Source organism: Nerophis lumbriciformis, linkage group LG11 (assembly GCF_033978685.3).
Source record: "Nerophis lumbriciformis linkage group LG11, RoL_Nlum_v2.1, whole genome shotgun sequence".
Lineage (NCBI taxonomy): Eukaryota > Metazoa > Chordata > Actinopteri > Syngnathiformes > Syngnathidae > Nerophis > Nerophis lumbriciformis.
In genome coordinates, this window is record NC_084558.2 from 9280221 (window position 1) to 9291956 (window position 11736).

Genomic DNA, 11736 nt, shown 5'->3' on the forward strand with positions numbered 1-11736 from the left:
TTACAAATATCCCAGAGAGAGCAATTAAGCAATGATCGTGTGTAATTCAAGCACAGTGGGGATTGTCCCCTAAATGGATTCGGAATATGACATGACTTTAGAGGATGGTCAAACACATTTTACATGTGTGCTAAAATAAAAAAAAATAAAAAACACTGGTTAAAATATAACGGCATATTCTACAAAATCCCCAGAGATACCCTGCAAAATATATCCTGGAGGCGATGAGCAGCATAGGGTTGAGATCAGCACAATTAGCATGCACAATCGGTAAGTGCTTTGATAGTCCGCTTGTGCTGTGGAATCGTCATCATTTCAATATATCATGATCAAAATAGTATTAGATGGATTTCCATCACACACACACAAAATAGTGATATCAGTGTTTCCCACATGGCTGCCATTTATTTGTAGCGGTGGTGTAATCGTCAAATTGGCCATGACACATTTGCAAAAAGTGACAAGCAAAAGAAATACCGTATGTTTAAAATACAAAAAAAATGGAGTCGCCTGCAAGTGCTATTGGCACCTGGTGTTTGTTGAGAAGAGCAATATTTGCTTTAATGTCAGACTTTATAAACATCTCCACTAGTTTTTTGATCAAAGAGTACATAAAAGGGTTTTGATTACTGGCAAAATATAGCGACAAAAAAAATGCATGTATAGGAAACACTGACATAAAACAATTATTGGAGCACAAATATAAACGTTGTATTAAGTACATAGGTGTGGATCTGATTTCAGTTTTTTATTTTGAAAGGCACTTTAGGTTTTGTATTGTTGTTCCAAGACAGCATGACAAAGAGTGACGATGAGACACACTTCAAGAATAAATCACACAAGCAATATTTGATGGAGAAAAGTATCTTTATTTATAACCAGTATGGACAATGACATGTAGCAATTTCAACACTTTACTCGGGAAGGTTGTCTCTACACACATAAAATACTTATTTTTTACTGTAGCTAGTTAACATTACATAAAGAAATCCAACCTGAGATCAAAACCATACAAAAAATAAACTGAATTCATAGAGAGATGCTCTTATGAAGACTTGACCAGCGCAGAAAATTCTGAAATGCGAAAGAAAAACAGAAATATTGAAATAGAAAAATAATCATATCTCAGCATCCATAACTAGTGAAATATGGTAATGAGGTGTACAAATGTAACAATGTTTTCAATGCAAATTAATAAAAATACGTACCTCTTCCTTCAATTTTCAAATGTGGACATTTTATTTCACATTTTTTAATAACATTTTTGCTTGAAATTATTTGTATTGTATATGTATTATTTTTGTTTTAAAATGTTTTTATTTAGTTTTATTTTAAAACCCCAATCATTTCACATTTAACATTTTAATGTTATTTATTTATTATTTCACTAAATTGAAAATAGTCTTCTGATTGGAAAATTTTTATACATTGTATATTTTATTTTACTTAATTATTTTTTTTAGCTGAATTTAAAAACACATTTGTTGTTGTGTATTCTTTAGCTAAATTGAAATAATGTTTTTGATATGAAAATGCTATACATTTAATATTTTACTATATTTATTTGAATTAAATTTAGCTAAATATATTTCATTAAAAATGTTATGTCGTGTATATTGTACTGTCTTCCTTCCTGTATTTTATTTTTTGTCTGAATTGAAAGAAATATTATTTGTATTTATTAATTATTTAGCTGAATTGAAATATATGTTTCCATTTGAAAATGTCATGTATTTTATACTTAATTTTAGTCATTTATTGTAGCTAAATTGAAATACACATATTACATTTTTTTTTAAATGTATTTCATCTATTTTCTTCATCCTATATTTATTTTTTTAGTTTAATTGAAATACATATTAATTGTATTTATTAATTAATTATTTAGCTAAATTGAACTAAACATCTTTAATAATTATTTTTTATGTATTTTATATTTTACTTTTTTCTTCATGTATTTATTTTTAGCTGAATTGGACTAAATATTAATTGTATTTATTTATAATTTTGACAAATTAAAATAATTAAAACATGTAATGTATTTTATTAATTAATTGAAAAAAAGAAAAAAGGGATTGTGTCAAGCATTTGTGTTTTTGGAAAACTCCATGCTTGTCTCTCTCTCAAACATGTACAGCATAAATAGTGTTTTTTTCCATTCCTACCTTCCCATCCAATCTTGCCATCCCCGTCGGAGTCCCCCTCTAGCAGGAAGGCTCTGGTTTCGGCGGCAGTCAGGGTCCTTGCTCCTTTGGAGAAGTTCTGCAGGAAGAGTCTAATGCAAGCACAGTGAGTGAAACAATCAATGCCTTTCTCACTGAAACACTCAAAGGAAGAAGCAAAGTAAATTTCGAGGCTCGATAATGAACTCAACTGTAACTCATCTTGTTCTATGTAGCCACTTTTGTCCTGGTCCAAGATGTTAAAGACCCTCTCTATCTCAGTTGGAGTCTTCTTTGATAGACCCACAACTTTAAAAAACATCTTTGGGTTGAAGGAATCCTTTGCTGGAAGCACCCCCCAAAAAAAAGACACCACAAATTAGCCTTGATATCTAATGCACATAAGCGGTGATAAGTTGTTACCTTTACAAGCGTTGATGGCGGAGGTAATGTCGGAGAGTGCTAGAAAGTCGGTAATCGCCATAGCGGTGGTTGTGGTGGAGGCGGCAGCCAAGTGTGATGTGTGACCGCCGGCGTGCAGAAAGAAACAAGGCAGCCCAGTGAATAGGCTTCACCCCTGGGTGTCACAAACCACCAGTGTCCTTCTGGTGGCTGTCACCTGCAGCTGACCACTTCAGACGTCAGCGTGTGTGCAAAAAGTCTTTTCTTTCAGTTTTCTAGAGTGGGTCATGGCAAACTGACCTGAATAATAGTCAGGTATAGTACACAAAAGGTCGAAGTAAATGAATAACAATAAGTAAATGTCCATATCCTATATGGTCATCATGGGGCATATGCATGGAAGCTGATGTGATTGTCGTCCTTATGATTGTCCATGCAGAGTTTCCACATGTTGTAAACATCCTGTTGTTATCCTGGCCTCTGTCACGGTCATGCTAAGATCTGTGGACATGTCTTCTTGTCCACACATAATACATTTAGCATATGCGGGGTAATGACCACAACTACAACTGACCATAACAGTTCCTTCTCTCCATATCGTTTTTTTTTGTGTTTTTTTTTTACCAATATTCGATTTTTTTTCTTTCCCACTGAATTGTATAACTTGATTATATAATTTATATCATATATGCAATCTCCTCATAATATAACATTTTCCCAACACAATTTTGCAGGGTTTGTTTGTGTGTGTAATATTTATACTTCAAATAAAGTTGTGCATTTAAAGACGATTTTATTATTTTAAAATGACTTTTTTTCTCGTAAATATAATGACTTTATTCTCTCAACATAACAATATGCCCCCCAATCCCATTTGTGTTATTTTCTTTTCTTGGTTAGTTGTATTTTTAGAATGTGTTGAGGACCAATTAAAACAATAAATAAAATGTGGGCCACAAATGACCCATGGCATGCATGTTATATAAATCTATATTCATATGGAAGTTTGAAGCATAGGAAGTCAGAAGGAGATGCCTACATTACAGATGTGGAAGAAAGTTGAAAATGAGTTGCAAAAAAAAAAAAAATGCATGCATGTATTTTAAAAGATATTCTTCTATTCATATTTTATTATTACACAATTTGAAGTTGCAGCATATTCATTTTAGTAGAAAATTATACAACAATTTCTATGTTAATATATAATTTACTAACATTACTTTTATTAAACTGTTTTAGTGTTACTTACTCATTTGTTGAAATTAAAGCCTCTGTTGTCATCTAATTATATCACAGACAAGATAAAATGTGTACCATATGTGTATGTACATGTTTGTCAGTGACTATTTGAGTGTGCTGCAGTGTCGTACTTTACATAACTACAGTATTAGACTAAAGTGGCTCGGCCACAGAGTGACGTGAGCCCCGTTTCCTCAGGATGGGCCTACGCTGAGACTTGCGACAGGCTGCGGGGTAGAAGAATGGCAAAAACATCCTCGCACATCTGCCTCCCCCGCCCCCGCCACCTGGGCCTAGCGCCTTTCCGTGCTCCTATGCTTGTTTTCAGGAAGACCAGGCTTCCTGCGGGATGGAGCGGTGGATGAGAGGCGATAAAGGGGGATGGGGGAAATTTCATGTTTTTTCTTTGGAGTGCTTTTATGAAGTGATATGACTGAAGTTTTTGTTGCACAATAAACAGCTGTAACAGTATAGTAAAGGGGACTATACAGCAATCACGACTGAATGTTTCCATCATGGCTGCTTCCCGGAGGTCAGTTCGGGACTTGTAACCCCAAACTTTGAAACTTTGGGTTGGAAACTATAGCAGAGGTATGAACTTCCTGCATATTTATGTTTCCTATTGATTATATGTTGGATTTGTGTTTGTTGGATGCATGGAGAAGATAGTGAGTGTGGCTGGTGAGCAAATTTACCCAGAAAATGGTTATCAATAATTTTTTTCTTTAATATGCCGCAGATTTAGGCATACTCATAAACAATACACACAACAATAGCCTAGTAATAGCATATAAAAAAATGCAACTGTGATGTAACACATTATTAACGGAACCACTGCTAATGATAATTCATTTTGACGAAAATGTTGAGGAAAATGTCTCTAGTCGTACATAGGCATTCATTTTAAGTGTTTTTGGGAGGTGTGGAAGATATTCACTCAATGTTACATACAGTAAAAAAGAGCACATTTTAAAGCAGTAAGACTAGGATGTGACACAGATTGACCTTTGTTGTTTACTTATCATTTTACAAGTTTTAAAAAAAAAATACTGCATACCGGTATATATAAAACTTTCTCATTCAATGCATTTTCTTTATTTTCATGACTGTTTACATTGTAGGTTGTCACTGAAGGCATCAAAACTATGAATGAACACATGTGGGGTTATGTACTTAACAAAAGATAGGTGAAATAACTGAATACATGTTTTATATTCTAGTTTCTTCAAAATAGCCACCCTTTGCTTTGATTACTGCTTTGCACACTCTTGGCATTCTCTCAATGAGCTTCAAGCACACCTGTGAAGTAAAAACCCTTTCATTCCATTCCGGTGACTACCTCTTGAAGCTCATCGAGAGATTGCCAAGAGTGTTCAAAGCAATAATCACAGCAAAGAAGCAATAATTGGAGCAAAGGGTGGATATTTTAAAGAAACTAGAATACAAAACATCCATCCATCCATCCATCCATTTTCTACCGCTTGTCCCTTTCGGGTTGGCGGGGTTGCTGGAGGCTATCTCGGCTGCAGTCGGGCGAAAGGCGGGGTACACCCTGGACAAGTCGCCACCTCATCGCAGATAGACAGACAACATTCACACTCACATTCACACACTAGGGTCAATTTAGTGTTGCCAATCAACCTATCCCCAGGTGCATGTCTTAGGAGGTGGGAGGAAGCCAGAGTACTTGGAGGGATGGAGAACATGCAAACTCAGAACTGAAACACAGAAAGATCCCGAGCCTAGGATCAAACCCAGGATCTTCGTATTGTGAGGCACATGTACGGGAACTCTCCTGAAGGAATCAATAAAGTACTATCTATCTATCTATCTATCTATCTAACCCCTGTTCCACCGTGCTGCCCCTGAATACAAAACATGTTTTCAGTTATTTCACCTTTTATTGTTAAGTACATAACTCCACAAGTGTTCATTCATAGTTTTGATGCCTTCAGTGACAATCTACAATGTAAATAGTCATGAAAACGCATTGAATGAGAAGGTGTGTCCAAACCTTTGGCCTTTACTGTGTGTGTGTGTGTGTGTATATATATATATATATATATATATGTATATATATATATATATGTATATATATATATATATATATGCGATGAGGTGGCGACTTGTCCAGGGTGTACCCCGCCTTCCGCCCGATTTTAGCTGAGATAGGCTCCAGCGCCCCCCGCGACCCCAAAGGGAATAATCGGTAGAAAATGGATGGATGGATGGATGGATATATATATATTGTCATCGTCTATAAATCATTGACCATTTTTCCGATGATTACACAACTTTCAGGATATCTGTATGACACATATTACACATTTTAAGCCATAGGACGTGCTCTTTTACTCTCATAGACAGTACATTACACCAGGGGTTCTTAAAAGTGAACTGCACATTTTTCATTCACAATCATAAAAAAAGGACACAAAAAGACGCTTCGTTCCACCCCCGATTTTTATTCGCGAGGATTATGAGTCATTCTTCATCTCAACTGGAATATATGAACATCCTAGCAGTTGGCATCCCAATGACAGCAGACATTGTACAGTTAATGATGTTTTATTATGTTTGTTGTCTTTCATGAAGTCTGCAGTGAGCAGTAATCAGTGATGTCGTCAAAGGAAAAAGCAAACGTGATGCGTTTGTGAAATTAATGGGCCGCCCGTATGCTTAAAACGATCCAAATACGTAAATATTAAATGTTATTATAAATGTGCCTGCTGCTACATTACATATATACTTAGAGCGTGTATATAAAACATTAATGGAGGTGTTCGGATGTTTTTTTAAAGGGGACCGGCACTTTTTGGGGAATTTTGCCTATGATTCTCAATCATTATGAAAGACATGATAGATGTATTTTTTTTTTGCATTCTAAATATTAAATAAATGTGATCAATGGAGCCTACGGGAGCCGTGTAATTCCGCCAACAAAGCCCTTAAAAAACATCCAAACAGCACCATTAAGGTTTTACATAAATGCTATAAGTATATATGTAATGTAGTAACGGGCACATTTATAATAACATTTAATATTTACGTATTTTGATCATTTTAAGCATACGTGGCACATTAATTTCAAAAACACATCACAACTTTCGCTTTTTGAATTTCTTCAGCACTGATTATTGCTCACTGCACACTTCATAAGAGCCAACAAACAAAATAAAACATCACTTACTGCAGTGTTTTTCAACCACTGTGCCGTGGCACACTAGTGTGCCGTGAGATACAGTCTGGTGTGCCGTGGGAGATGATGTTTACCTTTTTGGGTTAAAAATATGTTTTGCAAACCAGTAATTATAATGATGTGTTGTTGTTGAGTGTCTGTGCTGTCTAGAGCTTGGCAGAGTAACCGTGTAATACCATATCAGTAGGTCGCAAACAGCGGGAGGCAGGGTGCAGGTAAAAAGGTATCTAATGCTTAAACCAAAAATAAACAAAAGGTGAGTGTCCCTAAGAAAAGGCATTGAAGCTTAGGGAGGGCTATGCAAAACGAAACTAAAACTGAACTGGCTACAAAGTAAACAAAAACAGAATGCTGGACGACAGCAAAGACTTACTGTGGAGCAAAGACGACGTCCACAAAGTACATCCGAACATGACATGACAATCAACAATGTCACCACAAAGAAGGATAAAAACAACTGAAATATTCTTGATTGCTAAAACAAAGTAGATGCGGGAAATATTGCTCAAAGGAAGACATGAAACTGCTTCAGGAAAATAAAAATACCAAAAAAAGAGAAAAAGCTACCAAAATAGGAGTGCAAGACAAGAACTAAAACACTACACCAGGGGTGCTCATTACGTCGATCGCGAGCTACCGGTCGATCTCGGAGGGTCTGTCAGTCGATCACCAGCCAGGCATTAAAAAATAGTCCTAAAAAAGAGCGATCATAAATCTTCACTATGACGTCACTTTCATCACTTGATTGACATTCACGGCACCCGAGGGTCTTCTGAGATGACGCTGGCTGCTGCCAGCTCATTAAAATTACCGACTGGAAGGCGAGAAACACTTTATTTCAACAGACTCTGGCGCCGTACCTGTCGTCAAAACTCCAAAGACCGACTGCACAGTTGCACAGTTGCGCTAACAAAACAAGAGTCTCAGAAAGCTGGCGTGCACAAGCTAGCAAGCTACAGAGTTTGCCGACAATGTATTTCTTGTAAAGTGTATACAAAGGAGTACGGAAGCTGGACAAATAAGATGCCAAAAACCAACCACTTTCATGTGGTATTGGACAGAAAGGAGGACCTTTTTCTCCTCCATTCGAAAATGCGGACGTTTTTAGCACCACTGTATGATTCCTATCAATGCAAGTCATCAGAATCAGGTAATACACCAACTTATATTCTTGTCTTCATGAAAGAAAGTATTCTATATGTGTTAAACATGCTTGTATTATCTTTAAACACCTTAACTTGTTAACAATATTAACTATATGTGTTAAACATGCTTGCATTATCTTTAAGCACCTTTAACTTATTAACAATATTAACTATATGTGTTAAACATGCTTGTATTATCATTAAACACCTTTAACTTGTTAACAATATTAACTATATGTGTTAAACATGCTTGTATTATCTTTAAACACCTTTAACTTATTAATAATATTAACTATATGTATTAAACATGCTTGTATTATCATTAAACACCTTTAACTTGTTAACAATATTAACTATATGTATTAAACATGCTTGCATTATCTTTAAACATCTTTAACTTGTTAACAATATTAACTATATGTATTAAACATACTTGTATTATCATTAAACACCTTTAATTTATTAACAATATTAACTATATGTATTAAACATTCTTGTATGATCATTAAACACCTTTAATTTATTAACAATATTAACTATGTGTTAAACATGATTGCATGATCATTAAACACCTTTAATTTATTAACAATATTAACTATATGTGTTAAACATGCTGGCATTATCATTAAACACCTTTAACTTATTAACAAAAACATATATTTCATAAATAAGTAAATGTAAATTATATATATGAATGAGGTAGATCCCCACGACTTGATCAATTGAAAAGTAGCTCGCCTGCAGAAAAAGTGTGAGCACCCCTGCACTACACACAGGAAAACAGCAAAAAACTCAAAATAGGTCACGGTGTGATGTGACAGGTCGTGACAGTACTCCTACTTTGAGACAAGAGCTATATTGATGCATGGTTGGTTATGGTTTAAAGTCATACCCAACAATTGCGACAATGACTTTTTACTGTCAACTGAGTTTAGTTTTTTAATGATTTCTGCTGGTGGTGTGCCTCCGGATTTTTTCAACGCAAAAGATGTCTCTAGGGTCAAAAAAGTTTGAAAAACACTGACTTACTGTATAAGGTCTGCTGTCATTAGGATGCCGACTGCTGGGATGTTCATATAAATGGTAAATGGGTTATACTTGTAGAGTGCTTTTCTACCTTTTTAAGGAACTCAAAGCACTTTGACATTATTTCCACATTCACCCATTCACACACATTCACACACTGATGGCGGGAGCTGCCATGCAAGGCGCTAACCAGGACCCATCAGGAGCAAGGGTGAAGTGTCTTGCTCAAGGACACAATGGACGTGACTAGGATGGTAGAAGGTGGGGATTGAACCAGGAACCCTCAGGTTGCTGGCACAGCCACTCTCCCAACTGCGCCCATTTAGATTAAGAATGTCTCATAATCCTCAGAATGTCATCCAGCAACATTTTTAAAAATGTATTACTTGAAGGCATATTATTAATTTGCACAAAACGTGGTAACTGTTTAATCAAAAGTTCTTTCAGGCTGTATTTTGGAGTAAAATTGTTAATCAAGCACACCAGTCGGAGTCTCCCCCACTCATTTTTGTACTGATGTATGTATGATCTGATCACTGACCGTCAGAGGTGTGGACTCGAGTCACATGACTTGGACTCGAGTCAGACTCGAGTCATGAATTTGATGACTTTAGACTCGACTTGACAAAATGTAAAAAGACTTGCAACTCGACTTAGACTTTAACATCAATGACTTGTGACTTCACTTGGACTTGAGCCTTTTGAATTGACATGACTTGACATGACTTGCTACTTTCCCCAAAACCCAAAGATGAAAAAGTTATTCGGGAGCGCTCCGTATTTTTCATTGTGTACTTGTCTATCAGCGTTGCGTGTGTCAGCTGGTGTGCTCTCAGTACAACAGCCAATCAAATTAGATCTACTTTGTTTTCATCACACAGCATTCATCCAATCAAATTGCAGGACAACCAACGAAGAAGACATGTCCAAACCACACGCCAGTGAACAAAAAATGATACCTAAAATAATTTCGTTTGGGTATAAAAATTACGAGGTGGTCAACACAAAACGGTTTGCAGTATGCAACACATGCGGTTCGAAAATGACTGATGGAGAGGCAACAACTTCCAACTTCGTCCGGCATTTGAAGTTGCACAAAGAACGGTAAGTTTTTAATGTAAGATAACGTTTATTGGCTAAGTAACGTGACTTTTATTTGCTGTGTAGTTAAATCAGTGAGGCTGTAAACTCACTGCTAACGTTATAACGTTATTGCAAACACGGGAATCTGTTGCAGTTCACTACCTTATTCATACTTTTTGTTCAGTGATTTTTTTTAAGCAGGGTTACGTTAGTCAATATATCACACGTAACGTTAGACGGCGGTCAGCAGCACCGCGTATTTTAGCCACCTAAAAAAAGACAAAAATAGTCAAATAAAGGTCAGTTAAAATGTATACTATATTATGAATAAGTGTACCGTTTTAGCTAGCTTTCTGACATACTGTTGGTTGTTTACCTCAGTGGTCCCCAACCACCGGGCCGCGGCCCGCTACTGGTCCGTGGATCGATTGGTATCGGGCCGCACAAGAAATATATATATATATTTTTTCTTTTTTTAATTAAATCAACATAAAAAACACAAGATACACTTACAAGTAGTGCACCAACCCAAAAAAACTCTCTCCCCCCTTTTGTTCTTGGCATTGAACATGAAGACTCTTCCTTCACTGTTACGAGTGGCCATGAGAGTCTTGGCAGTGCCTGCCTCCAGTGCTCCAGTGGAGCAAGTTTTCTGCCATGGTGGCATCATACTACGCCCCCATCGTGCACAAATGACTGACAGACTCTTGGCTAATTTGGTCTTTTGCAAATGCAATGCAGCATAGGGCCCTGACATATAAAAAGTACAACTTTTTTGTTATGTTCACGTATATGTCATGTTTTTTCAATGCTAACACTTTTGTACAAATAAGTACATTTGCACTTTATTTTTCAATGTGTTTGTTCTGTAAAGGAATGAGTTAATGTTTAAAATGACTGGTTAATAGTGCTATTATAAAGTGCAATGTCAGCACAATTTTCTTTCCTGCAATTTAAAATGCACTTGTTTTAATAAATAAATACAGCGTTTGAAAAGCATACACAATCTGTGTTAATATATTAGTCTGTGGTTAAAAGGACTTGAAAGGACTCGAAACTCAAAATGCAGGACTTAGGACTTGACTTGAGACTTTCCAGTCTTGACTTTGGACTTGACTCGGGGCTTGCCTGTCTTGACTCGGGACTTGACTCGGACTTGAGGGCAAAGACTTGAGACTTACTTGTGACTTGCAAAACAATGACTTGGTCCCACCTCTGCTGACCGTAAAGCGGTTAAGATAAAAGAACTTGTACAGCCAAAATAAATTGCATGAATAAGTGTGTACATGAGCAATGCAATAATGTTTTGTGATTATTCACATGAGTTAACTTGTTTATTTTGACATCCCTAATATATATATAATCCCTCTCTCTCTATATATATATGTATGTACTGTATATATATATATATATATATATATATATATATAACATATAAAGGTATTATATAAATGAAGATATATATATCGGTATGTATATA

The 11736-nt window shown here is 35.9% G+C and overlaps 1 protein-coding gene across 1 annotated transcript; it reads right to left on the reverse strand.

Annotated features, from left to right (window-relative positions):
• Positions 1-861: 861 nt before the first annotated feature.
• LOC133610810 (parvalbumin, thymic-like) lies at positions 862-4772 on the reverse strand. Its single transcript, XM_061967453.2, has 4 exons — positions 2586-4772; positions 2375-2507; positions 2166-2275; positions 862-1074 (listed from the first exon to the last, which is right to left on the reverse strand). Exons 1-4 carry the CDS (start codon positions 2644-2646, stop codon positions 1046-1048), a joined length of 333 nt encoding a protein of 110 aa, XP_061823437.1. The 5' UTR covers positions 2647-4772; the 3' UTR covers positions 862-1045.
• Positions 4773-11736: the final 6964 nt, after the last annotated feature.

Excerpts from the sequence above, each read along its gene's own strand:
- LOC133610810 (XM_061967453.2), bottom strand. The coding sequence starts at position 2,646 with ATGGCGATTACCGACTTTCTAGCACTCTCCGACATTACCTCCGCCATC. Across the intron at positions 2,508-2,585 it reads CGCCATCAACGCTTGTAAAG|CAAAGGATTCCTTCAACCCA; the intron begins GTAACAACTTAT and ends GGGTGCTTCCAG. Across the intron at positions 2,276-2,374 it reads ATAGAACAAGATGAGTTACA|ACTCTTCCTGCAGAACTTCT; the intron begins GTTGAGTTCATT and ends TGCTTGCATTAG.